Below are 26738 nucleotides of genomic sequence, written 5' to 3'. Positions count from 1 at the left end.
GAATCGAAGGTTACACAAAAAAGCTGGAGAAAATCAGCGGGTGCAGCAGCATCTATGGAGCGAAGGAAATAGGCAACGTTTCGGGACGAAACGTTGCCTATTTCCTTCACTCCATAGATGCTGCTGCACCCGCTGAGTTTCTCCAGCTTTTTTGTGTAACATGTTCCCGATGTTGGGGGGAGTCCAGAACCAGGGGCCACACACACACACACACACACACACACACACACACAGTTTAAAAATAAGGGGTAAGCCATTTAGAACGGAGACGAGGGAACACTTTTTCTCACACAGAGAGTGGTGAGTCTGTGGAATTCTCTGCCTCAGAGGCCGGTTCTCTGGAGAGAATTCTTTCAAGAGAGAGCTAGATAGGGCTCTTAAAGATAGCGAGAGAGAGTCAGGGGATATGGGGAGAAGGCAGGAACGGGGTACTGATTGGGGATGGTCAGCCATGGTCACATTGAATGGCGGTGCTGGCTCGAAGGGCCAAATGGCCTCTACTCCTGCACCTATTGTCTATTGTATAATGTCCCAGTCCTTTGGTGGGAGATGGGAGATGGGAGATGGGAGGTTTAATGGTAAATTTTCACCAGGGGGATGGTACCCGTTGACTCTCCAGCCATGCAGGATCAGGGTGAAGGGATTCCTTCACTCACACGGGACGGGGACGGATCAAAATCCCCCCTTGCACGTTCTGAAACGGCGCCAGGCCAATCGACACCGCTTCGGGCTGGCGTGCCCAGGAATAGCCCGCGGAGGAAATACTGTTAAGGAGAAAAAAAACGAAGGACCCAGCTACCAGCCACCACGGCAACAAAAACTGACCACTTACAGTGCGAACATCTCTATCAATGCTCTCATTACTGGACGAAAGCCCCTGGGAAACAATGGGAAGGAAAGGTTTGTTATTATTTCTTCGGAAAGAAGCCCCCTCTTTTAAACATGCTATCCAGTCAGCAGGAAGACAGCACGTGATTCCAATCAACATGCTGCAATGGCTGGACTTGTATCTTGCGCTAGATGTTATTCATGGTCGCTAGGGGTCAATTTTTTGAGGAGGCTCGAGTCTTGTTCTGTCGGTTTGGAGTGGGTGAATCGGAAACGCCTGCCTCACAGCGCCCGAGACCCGGGTTCGATCCCGACTACGGGTGCTGTCTGTACGGAGTTTGCACGTTCTCCCCGTGGTGCTCCGGTTTCCTCCCACTCTCCAAAGAGGGGCAGGTTCGTAGGCCAATCGGCTTGTTAATTGTACATTAACCATATAACAATTACAGCACGGAAACAGGCCATCTCGACCCTTCTAGTCCGTGCCGAACACATAATCTCCCCTAGTCCCATCTACCTGCGCTCAGACCATAACCCTCCATTCATTTCTAGAATGCATTTCGTTGTCTCTGTACTGTACACTGACAATGACAATTAAAATTGAATTGAATCTGAATCTGGGATTCCCTTCCCATCCATATAATATCCAATTTATTTTTAAATGATAAAAACGAACCTGCCTCCACCACCTTCACTGGAAGCTCATTCCACACAGCTACCACTCTCTGAGTAAAGAAGTTCCCCCTCATGTTACCCCTAAACTTCAGTCCCTTAATTCTCATGTCATGTCCTCTTGTTTGAATCTTCCCTACTCTCAGTGGGAAAAGCTTGTCCACGTCAACTCTGTCTATCCCTCTCATCATTTAAAAAACCTCTATCAAGTCCCCCCTTAACCTTCTGCGCTCCAAAGAATAAAGCCCTAACTTGTTCAACCTTTCTCTGTAACTTAGTTGCTGAAACCCAGGCAACATTCTAGTAAATCTTTGACCCAAGTGTGTTGCTGCACTGGGCGATCGTTGGTCAGCGCAGACTCGATGGGCCGAAGGGCCTGTTTCCGCGCTGCTCTCTAAGCTGCACTAAATCTTTGTTTTTTTAGCTGCATTAAATCTTTTTTTTTCCTGTTACCCCATTCAAGGACCCAAGCAATCGTTCCAGGTGCGACAGAAGTTTACCTGCATCTCCTCCAACCTCATCTATTACATCCGCTGCTCTAGATGTCAGCAGATCTATATCGGTGAGACCAAGCGGAGGTTGGGCGATCGTTTCGCCGAACACCTCCGCTCGGTCCGCAATAACCAAGCTGACCTCCCGGTGGCTCAGCACTTCAACTCCCCCTCCCACTCCGTATCCGACCTCTCTGTCCTGGGTCTCCTCCATGGACACAGTGAGCAACACTGGAAACTGGAGGAACAGCACCTCATATTCCGCTTGGGGAGCCTGCATCCTGCGGGCATGAACATCGAATTCTCCCAATTTTGTTAGCCCTTGCTGTCTCCTCCCCTTCCTCAGCCCTCCTGCTGTCTCCTCCCATCCCCCCCAGCCTTCGGGCTCCTCCTCCTTTTTCCTTTCTTCTCCTCGCCCCCCCACCCCCCATCAGTCTGAAGAAGGGTTTCGGCCCGAAACGTTGCCTATTTCCTTCGCTCCATAGATGCTGCTGCACCTGCTGAGTTTCTCCAGCTTTTTTGTGTTACCTACACACTAAATCTTTGGAGTGTGGGCGGAAATCGGAGCACGGAACGTGCAAACTCCGTACAGGCAGCACCCGCAGTCAGGATCGAACCCAGGTTATTGGCGTTGTACAGCAGCCACTCTATCACCGTGCCGTTGTGAATCTACCCTATCTATTCCCCTCACTATTTATTAAACACCTGTACAAGATCACCCCCCAACCTCCTGCACTGTAAGGAATAGCCCCCATAGCAGAAGCATCCACGTCATGGGGTCTGGAAACTGGAAGTATCCCGAGCTAATTCTGTCCATCATAGAAACATAGAAAATAGGTGCAGGAGTAGAGGCCATTCGGCCCTTCGAGCCTGCACCGCCATTCAATATGATCATGGCCGATCATCCAACTCGGTATCCCGTACCTGCCTTCTCTCCATACCTCCTGATCCGTTTAGCCACAAGGGCCACATCTAACTCCCTCTTAAATATAGCCAATGAACTGTGTGGCCTCAATTACCTTCTGTGGCAGAGAATTCCACAGATTCACCACTCTCTGTGTGTGAAAAAAAAATGTTTTCCTCATCTCGATCCTAAAAGATTTCCCCCTTATCCTTAAACTGTGACCCCTTGTTCTGGACTTCCCCAACATCGGGAACAATCTTCCTGCATCTAGACTGTCCAACCCCTTAAGAATTTTGTAAGTTTCTATAAGATCCCCCCTCAGTCTTCTAAATACTAGCGAGTACAAGCCGAGTCTATCCAGTCTTTCCTTCATATGAAAGTCCTGACATCCCAGGAATCAGTCTGGTGAGCCTTCTCTGTACTCCCTCTATGGCAAATCAGTCTGGTGAGCCTTCTCTGTACTCCCTCTATGGCAAATCAGTCTGGTGAACCTTCTCTGTACCCCCTCTATAACCAATAACCAGTCTAACAATTACAGCACGGAAACAGGCCATCTCGACCCTTCTAGTCCGTGCCGAACACATAATCTCCCCTAGTCCCATATACCTGCGCTCAGACCTAACCCTCCATTCCCTTCCCATCCATATAACTATCCAATTTATTTTTAAATGATAAAAACGAACTGCCTCCACCACCTTCAGTCTGGAAGCTCCTTCACACAGCCACCACTCTCTGGAGTAAAGAAGTTCCCCCTCATGTACTCCCCCTAAACTTCAGTCCCTTAATTCTCATAATTCTCTATGGCAAATCAGTCTGGTGAACCTTCTCTGTACTCCCTCTATGGCAACAATCATCTATTGCAACAAGTGATGGCCTCCCACTCGATTGTGGCCGGAAGCTTGCGTCCTTTTCAGGAGGGACGATGACAGCGAGGTCAACATTTGAACCACGGAAGACGGACACGAATGAAAGCTATTAGGGGTAAAGTCCAAGCCTGCCCCACCTCTCCCTATAGCTCGGGGCCTCAAGCCCTGGCAACATCTTCATAAATCTTATCTGCATTCTTTCCCATTTAATGGCATGATATAACAATCAAGGAAAGAATGACGTGCAGGATGGAACTGCAGATGCTGGTTTATACCGAAGACAAGACACAAAGTGGGATCTGGGAAGGGGGGGTGGGAGATAGAAACATAGACAATAGGTGCAAGAGGAGGCTACTCGGCCCTTCGATCCAGCACCGCCATTCATTGTGATCATTGCTGATCGTCCCCAATCAATAACCCGTGCCTGCCTTCTCCCCATACCCCTTGACTCCACTAGCCCCTAGAGCTCTATCTAACTCTCTCTTAAATCCATCCAGTGATTTGGCCTCCACTGTGCCCTCTGTGGCAGGGAATTCCACAAATTCAGATTCAGATTCAATTTTAATTGTCATTGTCAGTGTACAGTACAAATTCGCAACTCTCTGGGTGAAAAAGTTCTTAAATGGCCTCCCCTTTATTCTAAGACTGTGTGTGTGTGTGTGTGTGTGTGTGTGGCCCCCTGGTTCTGGACTGGACCACGGATGGAGAGATGGGAACACAAAGGTTACTTGAAGTTAGAGAAGTTAATATTCGTACCGAGGATGCCTACGGCTGCTATCCGTAGAGTTTCTACTTTCTCCCTGTGACCTGCGTGGGGTTTCTACGGGTTCCTGCTACACTCTAAGGAGGTGCAGGTTTGTAGGGTAAAGGTTGACACAAAATGTTGGAGTAACTCAGCGGGCGAGGCAGCATCTCTGGAGAGAAGGAGCGGGCGATGTTTCGGGTCGAGAGCCTTCTTCAAACATCAGTCTGAAAGAAAGGTCTCGACCCGAAACGTCGCCCATTTGGCCAATTTGCCAAAAGAAAAGACATCGTGCTAATTTCTTTGTCGCAAGCCGAGGGCGGGAGCAACATATTTGGTGCTGACGTTTATTCAGTGACCTTTGCAATGAAAAGTAGAGAAAGTTGTGCAACGTTAGAAGAAAGAGTATGTGAAGAAAGACTGGATAGACTCAGCTTGTACTCGCTAGAATTCAGAAGATTGAGGGGGTGATCTTATAGAAACTTACAAAATTCTTAAGGAGTTGGACAGGCTAGATGCAGGAAGATTGTTCCCGATGTTGGGGAAGTCCAGAACAAGGGGCCACAGTTTAAGGATAAGGGAGAAGTCTTTTAAGACCGAGATGAGAAAAACATTTTTCACACAGAGAGTGGTGAATCTGTGGAATTCTCTGCCACAGAAGGTACTTGAGGCCACAGTTCATTGGCTATATTTAAGAGGGAGTTAACATAGAAACATAGAAAATAGGTGCAGGAGAAGGCCATTCAGCCCTTCGAGCCAGCACCGCCATTCGATATGATCATGGCTGATCATCCAACTCAGTATCCCATCCCTGCCTTCTCTCCATACCCCATAATCCCTTTAGCCACATCTAACTCCCTCTTAAATATAGCCAATTAACTGGCCTCAACTACCTTCTGTGGCAGAGAATTTTACTCTCTGTGTAAAAAATGATTTTCTCATCTCGGTCCTAAAAGACTTCCCTCTTATCCTTAAACTGTGAACCCTAGTTCTGGACTTCCTCAACATCGGGAACAATCTTCCTGCATCTAGACTGTCCAACCCCTTAAGAATTTTGTACGTTTCTATAAGATCCCCCCTCAATCTTCTAAATTCTAGCGAGTACAAGCCGAGTCTATCCAGTCTTTCTTCGTATGAAAGTCCTGCCATCCCAGGAATCAGTCTGGTGAACCTTCTCTGTACTCCCTCTATGGCAAGAATTTCCTTCGCTCCATAGATGCTGCTGCACCCGCTGAGTTTCTCCAGCACTTTTGTCGACATTCGATTTTTCCCGCATCTGCAGTTCCTTCTTAAATACTGAGCCTAGTTTCTATGTTTCTCCCAGGAATCAGTCTGGTCATGTGGCCCTTGTTGCTAAAGGGATCAGGGGGTATGGAGAGAAGGCAGGTACAGGATACCGAGTTGGATGATCAGCCGTGATCATATTGAACTGCAGTTGTACAGGGTCTTGGTGAGACCACACCTGGACTATTGCGTACAGTTTTGGTCTCCAAATCTGAGGAAGGACATTATTGCCATAGAGGGAGTGCAGAGACGGTTCACCAGACTGATTCCTGGGATGTCAGGACTGTCTTATGAAGAAAGACTGGATAGACTTGGTTTATACTCTCTAGAATTTAGAAGATTGAGAGGGGATCTTATAGAAACTTACAAAATTCTTAAGGGGTTGGACAGGCTAGATGCAGGAAGATTGTTCCCGATGTTAGGGAAGTCCAGGACAAGGGGTCACAGCTTAAGGATAAAGGGGAAATCCTTTAAAACCGAGATGAGAAGAACTTTTTTCACGCAGAGAGTGGTGAATCTCTGGAACTCTCTGCCACAGAGAGTAGTTGAGGCCACTTCATTGGCTATATTTAAGAGTGAGTTAGATGTGGCCCTTGTGGCTAAAGGGATCAGGGGGTATGGAGAGAAGGCAGGGATGGGATACTGAGTTGGATCAGCCATGATCATATTGAATGGCGGTGCTGGCTCGAAGGGCCGAATGGCCTACTCCTGCACCTATTTTCTATGTTTCTATGTTAGGACGCTGAAGGTCTCGACCTAAAACATCAAAGGACCCCTAGCTGAAATGTCAACTTTCCACGTTCTCCAGAGATGCTGCCTGACTCGCTGAGTTACTCCAGCACTTTGTACCTGTCCACGTTCGCCAGAGATGTTGCCAGACCCGCTGAGTCACACCTGATCTTTGTCCCTATCTTCCACACATTAACACAATTAGACGGAAGTTTTTGCAAATGATTCACTGGTCTGCAACCGACACCACATCAAGCAACTGCCAGTAAGTGCTGGAGTAACATAGTGGGTCAGGCGTCATCTCTGGAGGAAAAGGATGGGTGATGTTTTGAGTTGGGGGCCCTTCTTCAGACTATGTCTCTGTCAGTCTACCTACCTACTCGTATGTTAGCGCGAATGGTATGTTAGCTTTCATTGCAAAAGGATTTGAGTATAGGAGCAGAGAGGTTCTACTGCAGTTGTACAGGGTCTTGGTGAGACCACACCTGGAGTATTGCGTACAGTTTTGGTCTCCTAATCTGAGGAAGGACATTCTTGCCATAGAGGGAGTGCAGAGAAGGTTCACCAGACTGATTCCTGGGATGTCAGGACTGTCTTATGAAGAAAGACTGGATAGACTTGGTTTATACTCTCTAGAATTTAGAAGATTGAGAGGGGATCTTATAGAAACTTACAAAATTCTTAAGGGGTTGGACAGGCTAGATGCAGGAAGATTGTTCCCGATGTTAGGGAAGTCCAGGACAAGGGGTCACAGCTTAAGGATAAAGGGGAAATCCTTTAAAACCGAGATGAGAAGAACTTTTTTTCACGCAGAGAGTGGTGAATCTCTGGAACTCTCTGCCACAGAGGGTAGTTGAGGCCAGTTCATTGGCTATATTTAAGAGGGAGTTAGATGTGGCCCTTGTGGCTAAGGGGATCAGGGGGTATGGAGAGAAGGCAGGTACAGGATACTGAGTTGGATGATCAGCCATGATCATATTGAATGGCGGTGCAGGCTCGAAGGGCCGAATGGCCTCTACTCCTGCACCTAATTTCTATGTTTCTATGTTTCTACTCTATGTGTAGGAAGGAACTGCAGCTGCTGGTTTAAACCAAAGATCGACACAAAGTGGTAGAGTAACCCAGGGACTCGACCCGAAACGTCACCCATTCCTTCTCTCCAGAGACGCTGCCTGTCCTGCTGAGTTACTCCAGCATCTTGTGTCCATCGTCTACTTTAGGTGAGGAAAAACGTTCTCACCCAGAGCTGTGAATGGGACTGTCATATGCTGAGAGAATGGAGCGCCTGGGCTTGTACACTCTGGAGTTTAGAAGGATGAGAGGGTATTTCATTGAAACATATACGATTGTTAAGGGCTTGGACGCACTAGAGGCAGGACACATGTTCCCGATGTTGGGGGAGTCCAGAACCAGGGGCCACACACACACAGTTTAAGAATAGGGGGTCGGCCATTTAGAACGGAGACGAGGAAACACTTTTTTCTCACAGAGAGTGGTGAGTCTGTGGAATTCTCTGCCTCAGAGGCCGGTTCTCTGGATGCTTCAAGAGAGAGCTAGACAGGGCTCTTAAAGATAGCGGAGTCAGGGGATATGGGGGAGAAGGCAGGAACGGGGTACTGATTGGGGATGATCAGCCATGATCATGTTGAATGGCGGTGCTGACTCGAAGGGCCGAATGGCCTCTACTCCTGCACCTATTGTCTATTGTCTATTGTGAATCTGTGGAATTCTCTGCCACAGAAGGCAGTGGATGTTTTCAAGTGAGAGGTAGATTTAGTTCTTCGGGCTAACGGAATCAAGGGCTATGGGGAGAAGGCAGGAACGGGGTACTGATTCTGGATGATCGGCCATGATCACATTGAATGGCGATGCTGACTCGAAAGGCCGAATGGCCTCCTCCTGCGCCTATTTTCTATGCCTCTCTGTTTCTATGTCCGCTGGCTCTCAATGACTCAGATCTGGGTAAAAGACTCTGTGCTTTCGCCCTGTCTATTCCCCCCCGCGTGATTTTATACACTTGAGAATCTCGGCTGATGACACAGCGGTTAAATCCTGACGGCCATGGGTGGGATGAAAGTGAATTCTTGCAAAACAAAAAGCGGAAGGCGAGAAATGCTGGGCAGGTGCATCCTATTTCCCTGCGTCATTAGTCAGAAGAATTGCCGCAACTCTCTGATGCAATTTGAGAGGATCACCACTTTAGTTCTTTCACCCAAAGGAGTTCATATAATGAGCGGCAGTAACTAGTTTACAAATGCGCAACTGAACAAGGGAAACAATCAGGAGTTTTACTTTAGTCACTTAACATAGAAACATAGAAATTAGCTGCAGGAGTAGGCCATTCGGCCCTTCGAGCCTGCACCACCATTCAATATGATCATGGCTGATCATCCAACTCAGTATCCCGTACCTGCCTTCTCTCCATACCCCCTGATCCCCTTAGCCACAAGGGCCACATCTAACTCCCTCTTAAATATAGCCAATGAACTGGCCTCAACTACCCTCTGTGGCAGAGAGTTCCAGAGATTCACCACTCTCTGTGTGAAAAAAGTTCTTCTCATCTCGGTTTTTAAAGGATTTCCCCCTTATCCTTAAGCTATGACCCCTTGTCCTGGACTTCCCCAACAGCGGGACCAATCTTCCTGCATCTAGCCTGTCCAACCCCTTAAGAATTTTGTAAGTTTCTATAAGATCCCCTCTCAATCTTCTAAATTCTAGAGAGTATAAACCACCAAGTCTATCCAGTCTTTCTTCATAAGACAGTCCTGACATCCCAGGAATCAGTCTGGTGAACCGTCTCTGCACTCCCTCTATGGCAATAATGTCCTTCCTCAGATTTGGAGACCAAAACTGTACGCAATACTCCAGGTGTGGTCTCACCAAGACCCTGTACAACTGCAGTAGAACCTCCCTGCTCCTATAATCAAATCATTTTGCAATGAAACCATTAACCATTAGAAACATACAAAATAGGTGCAGGAGGAGGCCATTCGGCCCTTCCAGCCAGCACCAGCACCGCCATTCATTGTGATCATGGCTGATCGTCCCCTATCAATAACCCGTGCCTGCCTTCTCCCCATATCCCTTGACTCCACTAGCCCCTAGAGCTCTATCTAACTAACTCTCATAAATCCATCCAGTGACTTGGCCTCCGTGGCAGGGAATTCCACAAATTCACAACTCTCTGGGTGAAAACGTTTTTTCTCACCTCAGTCTTAAATGGCCTCCCCTTTATTCTAAGACTGTGTGTGTGTGGCCCCTGGTCCTGGACTCGCCCAACATTGGGAACATTTTTCCTGCATCTAGCTAACCGTCTAACTAATATCTAACTGTCGGGTGATAGGCGTAGAATTAGGCCATTCGGCCCATCAAGTCTGCTCCGCCATTCAATCACGGATGATCTGTCTCCTCCCCCCCCCCGTCCCCACCCCATTCTCCTGCCATCTCCCCATGTATATTGCTGCCCTTGGGCTAGTCCACCAGCTGTTGGCTAGGTGAAAATGAGTTACAAACAATGAGGCTCAACAAGGCGACTTCAAAGCTACTAGGACTTGGGTGGGGGAGGGGAATGACAATAGTCAATAGACAATGGGTGCAGGAGTAGAGGCCATTTGGCCCTTCGAGCCACCACCGCCATTCAATGTGATCATGGCTGATCATCCCCAATCAGTACCCCGTTCCTGCCTTCTCCCCATATCCCCCCCGACTCCGTTATCTTTAAGAGCCCTATCTAGCTCTCTCTTGAAAGCATCCAGAGAACCCGCCTCCACCGCCCTCTGAGGCAAAGAATTCCACAGACTCACCACTCTCTGTGAGAAAATGTATTTCCTCGTCTCCGTTCTAAATGGCTTACTCCTTATTCTTAAACTGTGTGTGTGTGTGTGGCCCCTGGTTCTCGACTCCCCCCCCAACATCGGGAACATGTTTCCTGCCTCTAGTGTGCCCAAGCCCTTAACAATCTTATATGTTTCAATAAGATGCCCTCTCATCCTTCTAAGCTCCAGAGTGTACAAGCCCACAGCTGCTCCATTCTCTCCGCATATCACAGTCCCGCCATCCCGGGAATTAACCTGGTGAACCTACGCTGCACTCCGTCAATAGCAAGAATGTCCTTCCTCAAATTAGGGGACCTAAACTGATTCGAGGGTGACTTGAAGTTTGAGGTTAATGTTCATACCGCCGGGTTGCTAGGTGACCAAGCTAAGGACCATGAGGTGCGTTTGGCCTGACTCTGACAAAATGGAGGAGGCCCAGGACAGAAAGGTCAGTGTCCCATACTTTTAGAGAACCCTGTTTGGATGGAACCTCCATCTACATACTCCTTGGTGACCCTCGGACTAGCCTTGGTCGGACTTTGCTGGCTTTACCTTGCACTAAACGTTATTCCCTAATCATCTATCCATCCGCACACTGTAAACGGCTCGATTGTAATCGTGTGTTGTCTTTCCGCTGACTGGATAGCACGCAACAAAAAAGCTTTTCACTGTAACTCTGCACATGTGACAATAAACTAAACTGAACTGTACCGAATTGAAGGTAGACAAAAATGCTGGAGAAACTCAGCAGGGTGAGGCAGCATCTATGGAGTAAAGGAATAAGATCTTATAGAAACTTACAAAATTCTTAAGGGGTTGGACAGGCTAGATGCAGGAAGATTCTTCCCGATGTTGGGGAAGTCGAGAACAAGGGGCCACACACACAGTTTAAGGATAAGGGGGAAATCTTTTAGGACCGAGATGAGGAAAACATTTTTTTTTCACACACAGAGTGTGGTGAATCTGTGGAATTCTCTGCCACAGAAGGTAGTTGAGGCCACACAGTTCATTGGCTATATTCTCCTCTCCTCTCCTCTCCTCTCCGCTCCTCTCCTCTCCTTTGAATCTGTTGAACTCTGCCACAGAAGGTAGTTGAGGCCACACAGTTCATTGGCTATATTCTCCTCTCCTCTCCTCTCCTCTCCTCTCTCTCTCCCCTCTCTCTCATCTCCTCTCCTCTCTCTCCACTCCACTCCACTCCTCTCCTCCCCTCTCTCCTCCCCTCTCCTTTGAATCAGTGGAATTCTCTGCCACAGAAGGTAGTTGAGGCCACACAGTTCATTGGCTATATTTAAGAGGGAGTTAGATGTGGCCCTTGTGGCTAAAGGGATCAGGGGTTGTGGAGAGAAGGCAGGTATGGGATACTGAGTTGGATGATCAGCCATGATCATATTGAATGGCGGTGCTGGTGCAGGCTCGAAGGGCCGAACGGCCTCTACTCCTGCACCTATTTTCTATGTGACCCTTCTTCAGACTGATATACTGAACTGAAACTCGTCTGGAACTGCCCCAAGCTCGCAGCATCTGACAAAAGGCTTGAGCAGGGTGCATTTGTTCGCCATTCTTTGCTTCTCCCGCAAGGCCCAGCAGGATTTGACCACCTTGTCGCTGATTATAACTGCACAAATCGCTGGAGTAACCCAGCAGATCAGGCAGCATCTCTGGAGAACCTGAATAGGTGACGTTTCAGTTCAGGACCCTTCTTCAGACATTGTGGCAGGGTGGGGGTTGGGGGGTAAGGAAAGCTGGAAGAGATGAAGGGGCAGAGCAACACCTGGCAGGTAATAGGCTGGAGATAAGGCACAAGATGGTGGGGTCACTCAGCGGGTCAGGCAGCGTCTCTGGAGAGAAGGAACGGGTGACAATTCAGGTGGAGACCCTTCTTCAGGCAGGGGAGAGGGAGACAGAGAGAGATATCGACGGGTAAGGTGTGAAAACGAGACATCAAAGGCGACGAGGGTGAAGGAAAAGGTAGAATAGATCATTGTTAGCGAGGGGAAGGTGACAACGAGGCATACAGAGATAAAATATAACCAGGACAGTCGGAGAACTAGGATGGGGGAGGGATGGAGAGAATGGAAGTTAAATAGGCTGGTGCAGATGAGGAGAGATTTGTTTAAATTAGGTAGATCGTTGAGGTAAAGGCAAAGACGAAAAGACAAAAGATGTCTTGAGATGCTACCTGACCCGCTGTTACTTCAGCACTTGTTTAGTGAACCAGCATCTGCAGTTCCTCCTTCCTGCACTCAACAAAGGATGTCTGGACAAAATTTAGCGTCAGCATTTGCCTGATAGCTGATACTTGGCCCGCTAATGTCATGGAGAAGGCCATCTATAATTTATCATTTTTCCACAAAGCAGCTGATGAGAGAGTTATCTGGATGTAAAGAGATAGCACAAAATAGCATAAAATTTCCCCCCCCCCCACTATTGGCGTAGTCGGCAGGATATTAATATATAAGAGGAATCGAATATAGGAGCAAAGTGATCCTTCTGCAGTTGTACAGAGCCCTAGTGAGACCACACCTGGAGTATTGAGTGCAGTTTTGGTCCCCTAATTTGAGGAAGGACATTCTTGCTATTGAGGGAGCCCAGCGTAGGTTCACCAGGTTAATTCCCGGGATGGCGGGACTGTCATATGCTGAGAGAATGGAGCGACTGGGCTTGTACACTCTGTGGAGTTTAGAAGGATGAGAGGGCATCTCATTGAAACATATAAGATTGTTAAGGGTTTGGACACGCTAGAGGCAGGAAACGTGTTCCCGATGTTGGGGGAGTCCAGAACCAGGGGCCACACACACACAGTTTAAGAATAAGGGGTAAGCCATTTAGAACGGAGACGAGGAAACACTTTTTCTCACAGAGAGAGGTGAGTCTGTGGAATTCTCTGCCTCAGAGGCCGGTTCTCTGGATGCTTTCAAGAGAGAGCTAGATAGGGCTCTTAAAGATAGCGGAGTCAGGGGATATGGGGAGAAGGCAGGAACGGGGTGATCAGCTATGATCACATTGAACGGCGGTGCTGGCTCGAAGGGCCAAATGTCCTCCTCCTGCACCTATTGTCTATTGTAAGCGGGCAAGGTCGAGACGTGGTTTCACAAGACCACGATTTGAAGAACATTCGCTCCAGTTAAATTTGACTGAATAAATACACCAGGAATTAAACGCTTTTTGAAACGTTGCGATAGTACCTGCCTCTACCTCCCCCGGCAGCTCCTTCCATGCACCCTCCACCCTTTGTGTGCAAATGTTATCGCTCGGGCTCCCATTAAAACTACCCCCCCCCCCCCCCCCCAACACAAAGTGCTAGAGTAACTCAGCGGGCGAGGCAACATTCCACGTTCTCCAGAGATGCCACTCGAGTTACTCCTGTTCTTTATCTGCTTTTGTCCAAACCAGTATCTGCGGCTCTTTGTCTGGCATAAATACCAAATACCAGACTCACCCCGAAAAAATTTGGAGGAGTTTCCCTTTGCGTAACGTGGCTGAGGGAAGCAAGAGAGTTGGGTCAAGGCAGATCTTCCTGAGACTCTGGATGAAAACGTCATTGTGAGCAGTGATTTAAACTGGTGGACAAAAATGCTGGAGAGACTCAGCGGGTGAGGCAGCATCTATGGAGCGAAGGAAATCGGCGACGTTTCGGTTCGAGACCCTTGTTCACAGACCAAAGATCCAATAGATATTGAGTATAGAAGCTGGGATGTAATGTTAAAATTGTACAAGGCATTGGTGAGACCAAATCTGGAGAATGGTGTACAATTTTGGTCGCCCAATTATAGGAAGGATGTCAACAAAATAGAGAGAGTACAGAGGAGATTTACTAGAATGTTGCCTGGGTTTCAACAACTAAGTTACAGAGATAGGTTGAATAAGTTAGGTCTTTATTCTCTGGAGCGCAAAAGGTTAAGGGGGGACTTGATAGAGGTCTTTAAAATGATGAGAGGGATAGACAGAGTTGACGTGGACAAGCTTTTCCCTTTGAGAATAGGGAAGATTCAAACAAGAGGACATGACTTCAGAATTAAGGGACAGAAGTTTAGGGGTAATATGAGGGGGAACGTCTTTACTCAGAGAGTGGTAGCGGTGTGGAATGAGCTTCCAGTGGAAGTGGTGGAGGCAGGTTCATTGGTATCATTTAAAAATAAATTGGATAGGCATATGGATGAGAAAGGAATGGAGGGTTATGGTATGAGTGCAGGCAGGTGGGACTAAGGGGAAAAAAAGTTGTTCGGCACGGACTTGTAGGGCCGAGATGGCCTGTTTCCGTGCTGTAATTGTTATATGGTTATATGGTTAGATAGACCACTCCTGCTAAATGAAATGGACTGATGTGTAGTACGCAACTGAGCGGAACGTGGGCCTTTTTTTCCATCCATTTCAGTAACCCGACCCGACTCGCAGTGTAATCAACGTCGTGGGGGAACAGTTTGTGTCAATAAATTATAATTGAGAAGATTTTACCCAAATAACTTTTATTTTGACGAGGATGTTTCCGTAACCGGCTTCCGTCTCCGCACTAGTATTCTGTGGGATCTTTGGTGCGGAGACGGAAGCCGGTTACGGAAATGGGGCCGAAAATGACCCACGAATCTGCCCATGACTGTACGACGTCTTTTTTGTCGAGTGGACTATCTCGCTCGCTGTAGGGTCTTTGTTTCAGACTGATGTGGGGGGGGGGTTAACTGGGTTCAAACCACATCTGGCTTGTCCACCAATTAGCTTCTGTCTTTGCCTCTCCCAACACAACTGTGGCGTTTAGTTTAGTTTAGACACACACCACGCAAACAGGCCCTTCGGCCCACACCGACCATCGATCCTAGCACACTAACGCTACCCTACACACACTAGGGACAATTTATTTAGACCTACAAATCTGCATGTCTTTGGAGTGCGGGAGGAAACATAGAAACATAGACAATAGGTGCAGGAGGCGGCCATTCGGCCCTTAGAGCCAGCACCGCCATTCATTGTGATCATGGCTGATCGTCCCCAATCAATAACCAGTGCCTGCCTTCTCCCCATATCCCTTGACTCCACTAGCCCCTAGAGCTCTATCTAATTCTCTCTTAAATCCATCCAGTGACTTGGCCTCCACTGTGCCCTCTGTGACAGGGAATTCCACAAATTCACAACTCTCTGGGTGAAAAGGTTTTTTCTCACCTCAGTCTTAAATGGCCTCCTCTTTATTCTAAGACTGTGTGTGTGTGGCCCCTGGTTCTGAACTCGCCCAACATTGGGAACATTTTTCCTCTTGGGGAAAACCCTCGCAGGTCACGGGGAGAACGTACAAACTCCATACGGACAAGCACCCGTGGTCAGGATCGAACCCGGGTCTCTGGCGCTGTGAGGTCCTGTTTTGTCGGCCAGCAACTTCAGGGTGACTTTCACTGCTAACCATCACACCGGACAGCTCGAACCATTAAAAGGTTGTAAAAGGGGGCGCTGTTCTGGCGGCAGCCATGGCAGCAGCGCGTCAGCCTTTCAATTTTATTTTTTATTTTTAGTATGTTTTAAAGTGTGTATTTAGTGGGGTTTTTTGTGTTTTGTGTGGGGGGTGGTGTAAGGGGGAAACCGCTTCAGTCGCCTCCTCCATGGAGAGGCGACTTTTTCCAGGTCGCCTCCCCCGTGGCCTACCATCAAGGATCGGCGAGGTCTTTCCCGGAGACGTGCCCCGGGGGCTTCAGCGGCAGGCGCAGCGTGGACTCAGCATGGAGCGGGTGAGCCCTCGTTGGGGCTCGCCGGAGGGGAGCGCTCCGTTTCACTGGCCCGGGGCAGCCGGCAGCCTGAAGTCACAGCCTGAAGCCGCGGTCTGCAGAGTTCCAGCTGCTGCGGCGTCTACAGCCCGGGATCCCTCGTGGGGGACCCGGGGGAAGAAGAAGCCGCCATTGCCGGCCCGCGGATAACTTCTGCCACGGGTTCCCGGCATGGACTTACCATCACCCCTGGAGCGGAGCTTCGACCGCCGGCCCTGCAGTCTACGGTGCTTCAGGCTGCGGCGGGGACTTTAAATCTCAACCGCCGGCCTGCGGCCTACACAATCTTGCAGCCGCGGTCTCCGGTGAGGAAAGACCGATCCTGCACTGGACTCTGGACTCTGGTCCGGTCCACTGGGGGGGGGAATGGAGGAGGACGGCCAAAATTTTTTGTGCCTTCCACCACACAGTGATGAATGCTGTGGTGGATGTTTATGTTACATGTTGTGTCCTGTTTATGCATTTTATTATTTTGTTAACCCATCTTTATGCTTTGCATGGAACTGATTTTTAAATGATGTAAAGCACTTTGGGGGTCAATGAAAATTGACTATAAATGTGCTATATAAATAAACTTATTATTATTATTATTATTATTTAGTCAACCAGTGCCGAGTCGCAGCGTTGGAGACCTGACCTCAGCTGCTGACTGTGTGGAGTTTGCACGTTCTCCCTGTGGCCGCGCGGGTCATTCCCGGTTTCAACCCACGTCCCAAAGAATGCGGGTCGCTAGGTTACATCGCCCCTCTCTAAATTGTTCCCAGTGATAGAATCTGAGTGGATGAGGAAGTCGGGATAATAAAATGTCAGATTAGTGTAGATGAGTCGTTGTTTAGTCAGCTCAGGCTGCGTGGGCAGAAGGGCCTGTTTCTGTGGTGTATGACTAACGCAAACCTCTCTCCCTCCCTCCCTCCCTCGCACCACCCAAAGGTGATTAGTGTGGCATGCTTCATGTCATAGGAGCAGAATTAGGCCATTCGCCCCATCAAGTCTACTCCGCCATTCAATCACGGCTGATCTATCCCTCCCCCCTCAACCTCATTCTCCTGCCTTCATAGAAACATAGAAAATAGGTGCCAGAGTAGGTCATTCGGCCCTTCGAGCCTGCACCACCATTCATATCATGATCATCCAACTCAGTATCCCATCCCTGCCTTCTCTCCATACCCCCTGATCCCCTTAGCCACAAGGGCCACATCTAACTCCCTCTTAAATATAGCCAATGAACTGGCCTCAACTACCCTCTGTGGCAGAGAGTTCCAGAGATTCACCACTCTCTGTGTGAAAAAAAGTTCTTCTCATCTCGGTTTTAAAGGATTTCCCCTTTATCCTTAAGCTGTGACCCCTTGTCCTGGACTTCCCTAACATCGGGAACAATCTTCCTGCATCTAGCCTGTCCAACCCCTTAAGAATTTTGTAAGTTTCTATAAGATCCCCTCTCAATCTTCTAAATTCTAGAGAGTATAAACCAAGTCTATCCAGTCTTTCTTCATAAGACAGTCCTGACATCCCAGGAATCAGTCTGGTGAACCGTCACTGCACTCCCTCTATGGCAATAATGTCCTTCCTCAGATTTTTTGAGACCAAAACTCCGCCATTCAATCACGGCTGATCTATCCCTCCCCCCTCAACCTCATTCTCCTGCCTTCATAGAAACATAGAAAATAGGTGCAAGAGTAGGCCATTCGGCCCTTCGAGCCTGCACCACCATTCAATATGATCATCCAACTCAGTATCCCATCCCTGCCTTCTCTCCATACCCCCCGATCCCTTTAGCCACAAGGGCCACATCTAACTCCCTCTTAAATATAGCCAATGAACTGTGTGGCCTCAACTACCTTCTGTGGCAGAGAATTCCAGAGATTCACCACTCTCTGTGTGTGAAAAATGTTTTCCTCATCTGGGTCCTAAAAGATTTCCCCTTTATCCTTAAACTTTGACCCCTGTAACCCCTGTACCCTGTGACCCTTCTACCCATAACCCCCCGACACCCGAACAAATCAAGCATCTGTTCATCTCCACCTTAAAAATACTCAACGATTTGGCCTCCACAGCCGTCTGTGGCAATGAACTCCCCTGGTTCTGGACTCCCCCGACATCGGGAACATGTTTCCTGCCTCTAGTGTGCCCAAGCCCTTAACAATCTCGGCGGAGGTTGTTGAGGCAGGGACTATCCCAACGTTTCCAGAACCAGGGGCCACACACACAGTTTAAGAATAAGGGGTCGGCCATTTAGAACGGAGGCGAGGAAACAATTTTTCTCACAGAGAGTGGTGAGTCTGTGGAATTCTCTGCCTCAGAGGGCGGTGGAGGCCGGTTGTCTGGATGCTTTCAAGAGAGAGCTAGATAGGGCTCTTAAAGATAGGGGGATATGGGGAGAAGGCAGGAACGGGGCACTGATTGGGGATGATCAGCCATGATCACATTGAATGGCGGTGCTGGCTCGAAGGGCCGAATGGTCTCTACTCCTGCACCTATTGTCTATTGTCGCAGTCCTTTGGTGGGAGATGGGGGGAGATTTAATGCTAAATTTTCTCCAGAGGGAAGGGAAATGATTAAACAATAGACACCTATTGTCTATTGTTTAAGAAACAGTTAGACAGGAACGGAGGGTTACGGTCTGAGTGCAGGTAGATGGGACTAGGTGCGGGTAATGCCATTGTCCCACTTAGGAAATCTGAACGGAAACCTCTGGAGACTTTGCGCCCCACCCACGGTTTCCGTGCGGTTCCCGGAGGTTGCTGGAGGTAGGGAGACTGACAAAAACCTCCGGGAACCGCACGGAAACCTTGGGTGGGGCGCAAAGTCTCCAGAGGTTTCCGTTCAGGTTTCCTAAGTGGGACAGGGGCATAAGTGTTCGGCACGGATGGCCTGTTTCCGTGCTGTAATTGTTATATGGTTATGTGGTACATGGTTAGGACAGGTTTGGAGGGACACGGGCAAGGTGGGACATGTTGGGCCCGTTTCCACGCCGTGTCGCTCATCGACTCTAACGCCGACGGCGTCTCACCTCGTCCTGTTGCCGCTCGACCTTGGGGTTGCTGGCCGTCCTCTTGAGGTTGCTGCCCAGGCTGATGCTGGCCGTGGCGTCCGACTTGGACCGCTGGTGCGTCCGCTTGGAGGGCGACTGGCCCGTGTCGCCGGCCGGGCTGACCACGGGCACCTCCTTGCGCCGGTGGGCCGGCTTCAGCTCGTCGGAGAGGATGAGCTTGCGCAGCTTGGTGCCGCGGGAGTGGCGCTGGGCGGAGATGTGCATGTCGGACGAGTAGGCCCCCAGCAGCCAGGCGCACTGCAGGGAGAAGTTGATGCTCTGCCGGCAGCGGTGGACCACGTAGGGCTTGATGGCGTCGCCCACGTCCTCGTCCATGTGGATGTACATGTTGAGCAGCTGCGGCAGGTAGAAGTCCACCTCCTCGTGACGGAAGCTGAAGAGCCGGTTGCCGATGTAGGCCTGCACGCCGGGCTCCTTGGAGTTGTACAAGTACGAGATGGCCATGGAGATGTCGAAGAGCTTGGACTCGAAGAGCCGCAGCAGCCACGACTGCTTGGCCGAGTTGTACCGCTGCCGCCTGCGGGCGCTCCTCGCCGTGTTGCACGCCGCCGCCTCCTCCGCCCTGGCCACGCTACGCTCGGCGTCGGTGGCCACGCCGTTGGGCACGGTCCCCGCCCCCCCGTCCTCCCCTTCCTCCGTCGAAGACTCGCGCAGCATCTTGACCTTCTCTAGCACCTCCTGGCATGCCCGCTTGGCCATCTCCGAGTCGATCAAAGTCTCCCCTACGCCCTCCTTGATGACCCCCAGCGAGCTGCCGACCTGCGTCTCGCTGTCCTCGGCGCTGGGGCACGGGCATTGGTCGCTCTGCTCAGTCTCCCCTTCCGACTCCTCCATGGCGACACTCCTCGTACCTGCCACACCAGGATCACAAGAACATCCGTCAAATTTTGTTTTGTCTGGAAGCTTAAGACTAGTTTCTACAGCACAGCACAAAAGGACACAGACGTTGCAGTAACATAGAAACATAGAAATTAGGTGCAGGAGTAGGCCATTCGGCCCTTCGAGCCTGCACCGCCATTTAATATAATCATGGCTGAGCATCCAACTCAGTATCCCGTACCTGCCTTCTCTCCATACCCCCTGATCCCCTTAGCCACAAGGGCCACATCTAACTCCCTCTTAAATATAGCCAATGAACTGTGGCCCCAACTACCTTCTGTGGCAGAGAATTCCACATATTCACTACTCTCTGTGTGAAAAATGATTTTCTCATCTCGGTCCTAAAAGACTTCCCTCTTATCCTTAAACTGTGACCCCTTGTTCTGGACTTCCCCAACATCTCCCTCTCCCTAACTCAGTGGGTCAGTCTGAAGAAGGGTCTCGACACTAAACATCACCTATTCCTTTTCTCCAGAGAGGCTGTCTGACCTGACCTGACCTGTCGAGTCACTCCAGCTTTTTGTGTCTATCTTTGTGTCATTTAAGACTGAGGTGAGAAAAAAAACTTTTTCACCCAGAGAGTTGTGAATTTAAGGAATTCCGTGCCACAGAGGGCAGTGGAGGCCAAGTCACTAGATGGATTTAAGAGAGAGTTGGATAGAGCTCTAGGGGCTGGTGGAGTCAAGGGATATGGGGAGAAGGCAGGCACGGGTTTTTGATAGGGGACGATCAGCCATGATCACAATGAATGGCGGTGCTGGTTCGGAGGGCCGAATGGCCTCCTCCTGCACCTATGTTTCTATGTCAGGCAGCATCTCTGGAGAACGAGGATAGGTGACGTTTTGGGTCGGAATTGAAGATAGGTCCCAACCCAAAACGTCACCTACGCACGTTCTCCGGCGATGCTGCCTCGACAAGGCCGCCAGCATAATCAAGGACGAGTCTTACCCCCGTCACTCCCTCTTCTCCCCTCTCCCATCAGGCAAGAAGTACAGAAGTGTGAAAACACACACCTCCAGATTCAGGGACAGTTTCTTCCCAGCTGTTATCCATCAACTGAACCATCCTCTCACCAACTAGAGAGCGTTCCTGACCTCCCATCTACCCCCATTGGAGGTCCTACAGAGTTGACGTGGAAAAGCTTTTCCCACTGAGAGTAGGGAAGATCCAAACAAGGGGACATGACATGAGAATTAAGGGACTGAAGTTTAGGGGTAACATGAGGGGGAACTTCTTTACTCAGAGAGTGGTAGCTGTGTGGAATGAGCTTCCAGTGAAGGTGGTGGAGGCAGGTTCGTTTTTATCATTTAAAAATAAATTGGATAGTTATATGGATGGGAAGGGAATGGAGGGTTATGGTCTGAGCGTAGGTATATGGGACTACGGGAGATTATGTGTTCGGCACGGACTAGAAGGGTCGAGATGGCCTGTTTCCGTGCTGTAATTGTTATATGGTTATATGGTCCTTGAACTATCTTTAATCGGACTTTATTTTGCACTAAATTTTATATTCTTGATCCTGTATCTGTACACTGTGGACGGCTCGATTGTAATCAAGTACAGTCTTTCCGCTGGCTGGATGGCAAGCAACAAAAAGCTTAGTAATAATGACAATTTCACACAGAGAGTGGTGAATCTCTGGAATTCTCTGCCACAGAAGGTAGTTGAGGCCACAGTTCATTGGCTATATTTAAGAGGGAGTTAGATGTGGCCCTTGTGGCTAAAGGGATCAGGGGGTATGGAGAGAAGGCTACTGAGTTGGATGATCAGCCATGATCATATTGCATGGCGGTGCAGGCTCGAAGGGCCGAATGGCCTCTACTCCTGCACCTATTTTCTATGTTTCTATGTAAACTAAACCACATAACTAATCCGAAGATGGGCACAAAGCGCTGAACTCAATGGGACAGACCCTTCACTGGAGTTAAAGGTTGGGTGACATTTCGGGTCGGACTGACTAACCACTTCTTCAGACTGACTAACCAGCTAACTAATGCATTTTGTTGTCTCTGTACTGTACACTGCCAATGACAATTAAAATTGAATCTGAATCTGAATCTGAATCAGCTGAGTAAAGGGCCTGTCCCACTTGGCCGTCATTTACGTGACAGGCCGGTAGTGATTGACGTGTGACAGTCGCGCGTCATCATGCGTCCGCACAGCCGTCTGGAGCGCGTGACGTCATTTGAAGATAAGACACAAAATGCAGGAGTAACTCAGCGGGACCGGCAGCATCTCTGGAGAGAAGGAATCGATGATGTTTCGGGTCGAGACTCTTCTTCAGTCTGAAGAAGGGTCTCGACCAGAAACGTCACCCATTGGTACACAAAAATGCTGGAGAAACTCAGCGGGTGCAGCAGCATCTATGGAGCGAAGGAAATAGGCAACGTTTCGGGCCAAAACCCTTCCGGGTTTCGGCCCGAAACGTTGCCTATTTCCTTCAGGGTTTCGGCCTGAAACGTTGCCTATTTCCTTCGCTCCATAGATGCTGCTGCACCCGCTGAGTTACTCCTGCATTTTGTGTCTATCTCCAATCGTCTTGGTCCCGCTCTGGGAGTAGGAGTGGGGGGTGGACCCGGATCCCCAATGGCCGTGAGCCCCCTGGCCGAGCTCGGCGATCGTTTGCCTGCTTCTGCTGCCGTTGCAGGCGAGGCGAGGCGAGGCGTTGAGGCGCGCCAGGGTCTTGGGCCTGTCCCACTTTGGCCGTCAGTTACGCGACAGGCCGGTGGCGCGCGAAGATTTAGCGCAGGACGGAGTCCACACTCCTCCACGCGCCCGTCCCCGTGCTACCCACGCGCTAGCAGGTCTAGTGAATGGCGGGCGAGTGACGGCCAAGTGGGACAGGCCCTTAACTTAGCGTGTCAGGCACCTTCACTGGAGATAACAGATGGGGTGACATTTCGGGTCGGGACCCTCTTTCAGGCTGACTAACTCGCTGAGTTACTCCAGCAATCCATCTCTGCAGTCAAACCTTAGGAAGCCTGCCCAGTTTATTCTCTCATTACGTGGCGAGATGCCAATGTTTTTATTTGGCGATTGCCGGAGAGGTGCTTTGAAACAAGTTACAAGAGTTAATCTACGAAACGATTGCAGATTGCCTTTTCTCACCATTTAGGCCAGAAATCTAGAAAGCAGCTTGGGGAACCAGCAGCACATGTGATGAATTCACTGAGATGCATTCATCTGCCTTGGTCAGCCATTAGGGAGCAGGAGGATTAACAAATGGATTATGGCTAGAATGAATAAGAGCAGGCCACGGCTTATATGCAATGCAAATCAAATCTTTCAGTATGAATAGATTCCCCCCCCTCCCCGAGCGTCAAGACTTTGTTGAGTTAGTATTCATACCATCTAGACGCAGATCTTAACTTTATTGTGTAATCATCACAGCAGTTTGGAAACAAGATATTGGGGAAACGGAATTGTGACAAACACCTTTCAAGCTTGCACAACACAAGGGAGGCACGGTGTCGCAGCAGCGGTAGAGTTGCCGTTTCACAGCGCCAGAGACCCTGGATCGCTGGTCGGCGCTGACTCGGTGGGCCGAAGGGCCTGTTTCCGTGCTGCACCTCTAAACTGAAGGAACTGCAGATAAGACTGCATTTCGTTGTCTCTGTACTGTACACTGCACAATAAAGTTGAATCTGAATCCGAGATAGATAGACAAAAGTGCTGGAGAAACTCAGCGGGTGAGGCAGCATCTATGGAGCGAAGGAAATAGGCAACGTTTCGGGACGAAACGTTGCCTATTTCCTTCGCTCCATAGAATCTGCCTCACCCGCTGAGTTTCTCCAGCACTTTTGTCTACCTTCGATTTTCCAGCATCTGCAGTTCCTTCTTAAACATTTTGTCCAGTCTAAAGGAACTGGTAATATACCGAAGATAGTACTGTGATGGTGAAACTCAGTAGGTGAGGCAGCATCTCTGGAGAAAATGGATGGGTGACATTTTGGGTCAGAACCTCGCTTGGTGCTGATGGGTCTGAAGTCTGAAGAGTCCCGACTCGAAAAGTCATTCATCTTTTTTTCTCCAGAGCCGCCCAGACCCGCTCAGTTACTCCAGCACCTTGTCTATAAACCTAAACCCATCTGTTTATTAGTGCCACGTGTACCGAGACGCGGCAAAAAGCTTCTGTTTGCGTGAAATCTAAATCAGATAATGTTATCCATTAATACATTCATGCTGTACACAAGTACAACAGGAAGAGCAAAGAAAAATATACCATAGTGCAGGATATGGTGTTACAGTTGCGTACAGTTTTGGTCTCCTAATCTGAGGAAGGACATTCTTGCCATAGAGGGAGTACAGAGAAGGTTCACCAGACTGATTCCTGGGATAGCAGGACTTTCATATGAAGAAAGACTGGATAGACTCGGCTTGTACACGCTAGAATTCAGAAGATTGAGGGGGGGACCTTATAGAAACGTACAAAATTCTTAAGGGGTTGGACAGGCTAGATGCAGGAAGATTGTTCTCGATGTTGGGGACGTCCAGAACTAGGGGTCACAGTTTAAGGATAAGAGGGAAGTATTTTAGGACCGAGATGAGAAAATCATTTTTTACACAGAGAGTGGTGAATCTGTGGAATTCTCTGCCACAGAAGGTAGTTGAAGCCTGTTCATTGGCTACATTTAAGAGGGAGTTAGATGTGGCCCTTGTGGCTAAAGGGATCAGGGGGTATGGAGAGAAGGCAGGGATGGGATACTGAGTTGGATGATCAGCCATGATCACATTGAATGGCGGTGCTGGTTCAAAGGGCCGAATGGCCTCTACTCCTGCACCTATTGTCTATTGTCTATCAGAAGAGGGGTCTCAACCCTAAACACCACCCATCCTTTTTCTCCAGCGATGCTGCCCCAGTTACTCTAACATTTTGTCCATCTTTAGCTTAAACGAGCATCTGCAGTTCTTTGTTTCGACTCTTCCTCAAAGGAGGCATACTGAAAATGATTTTGCAATGGGGCAGAGGCACCTGAAGCCACAGGTGCTGGGATCGTAAGTTAAAAAACAAAAGTGCGAGCTGGAGGAACCTGGATACAGAAGGAACAGCAGATGCTGGAATCTTGACCGAAGAACAAAGTGCGGGAGGAACTCAACGGGTCAGGCAGCACCTGTGGAGGGAATATTCCCACGCTGTTGGGTAAAAAGTGTCGAGAGGATTTTAATTCTGAAATTTAAAACACAGGAACAGCGGCATGGGCATAGTCTGGAACTTTGTGTCCTCCAGGTTTTTGCAAAGATCAACTTTGTCCCTGCATGTACAATTGCAGAGCTCTCAGTGCAGATGAACAAAGGAGGCTTTAATGCATTGGGGATTTATCAAGACTTTCTGCACAATGCACCCGTTACTGCTAGCAACACCCACAGGTTGTATGATGGCCATTATGCTTCAGAGTACCAATTGTTAGTCTCAATACACACTGGACGTTCAGTAAAGATAATAGCACAATGTAGTGTTGCCAACCAGCTGTTGCTGTTGCTCGGGTTGACTTACCACAGGGGTAGAAAAAACAATCAGCCTGGATCGTTTAGATTAGTGATGCAGCTTGGAAACAGGCCCTTCGGCCCAACGAGTACGTGCCAACCAGCAATCACCTGTTCACACTAGTTCTATCCCACACATTAGGGATATAGAATAGAATAGAATACGTTTAATGTCATCGCACAATAACTGTGCAACAAAATTCAATTGCATCTCCTTGACTCGCATATATACAAGATCAGTAAAGAAAATAATAAATAGGTATTAAAAATATTTTAAAAGAATATTGTGCATTATCTTGCACCCCGAATTATATATGATGTTTAAGAAGGAACTGCAGATGCTGGAACAATCGAAGGGAGACAAAAAAAACTCAGCTGTGAGGGCAACTCAGCGGGTGTTTCGGGCAGACATCTACTGGAACAATCGAAGGCGGAGACAGTGGGAGAAAGGGGAGGGGGAGGAATTCAGCAGGGGTGAGGAAGTCAATGATCTATTTTTTGGAGCGAATGAGAGTTGATGCAGTGCTACGTTTCGGCCCACCGGTCCGAGACTGATGAGGGGACAGAAGGGGGGGGGGGGGAGACCCTTTATTGACAGAAGAAAGTCACTTGAAGTACGGTGGCTTTGCTATGCAGACAGTGGGAGAGCTGGATACAATCAAGCCAAAGGGGAAAGAGATGGAGAAAGCAGGGACTACCTGAAATTGGAGAAGTCAATGATCATATTTTTCGGAGAGAGGGTTATGAGATTAGTTCAACAAGATGCAGTGCTAGAGCAGGCCCTTCGGCCCACCGAGTCCGCACCAACCTGCAATCACCTGTTCACACAAGGGACAATTGACAGAAGCCAATTCACCAACAAACCTGCATGTCTTTGGGATGTGGGAGGAAACCACAACCACCCTTTATTGACATATTAACTTGTTTACATCTATTATGTGTAAACTTGACTTGCACAAAGGTACGGTGCAGAAAGCTTTGCTATGTATCTTAGCTTATGGAAACCGTTCAGAAATCTGATACTCCGAATTTAGAACATGATCTTATAGAAATACAAAATCTTAAGGGGTTGGACAGGCTAGATGCAGGAAGATTGTTCCCGATGTTAGGGAAGTCCAGGACAAGGGGTCACAGCTCAATCCTTTAAAACCGAGATGAGAAGAACTTTTTTCACGCAGAGAGTGGTGAATCTCTGGAACTCTCTGCCACAGAGGGTAGTTGAGGCCAGTTCATTGAGGTGGCCCT

At 48.9% G+C, this 26738-nt stretch overlaps 1 protein-coding gene across 1 annotated transcript in view; it reads right to left on the bottom strand.

Moving 5' to 3' along the window:
• Positions 1 to 26738, bottom strand: part of pi4kb (phosphatidylinositol 4-kinase, catalytic, beta) — a 68524-nt gene that overhangs the window by 29306 nt on the left and 12480 nt on the right. The window contains exons 2-3 of the mRNA XM_055665474.1: positions 19089 to 19981; positions 833 to 877 (exon numbers count right to left, since the gene is read on the bottom strand). Coding sequence (XP_055521449.1) covers positions 833 to 877; positions 19089 to 19981 — 938 coding nt within the window. The remainder of the gene's footprint in view (positions 1 to 832; positions 878 to 19088; positions 19982 to 26738) is intronic.

Source organism: Leucoraja erinacea, unplaced genomic scaffold (assembly GCF_028641065.1).
Source record: "Leucoraja erinacea ecotype New England unplaced genomic scaffold, Leri_hhj_1 Leri_126S, whole genome shotgun sequence".
Taxonomy (NCBI): domain Eukaryota; kingdom Metazoa; phylum Chordata; class Chondrichthyes; order Rajiformes; family Rajidae; genus Leucoraja; species Leucoraja erinaceus.
This window is presented reverse-complemented; position numbering and strand designations above follow the sequence as displayed.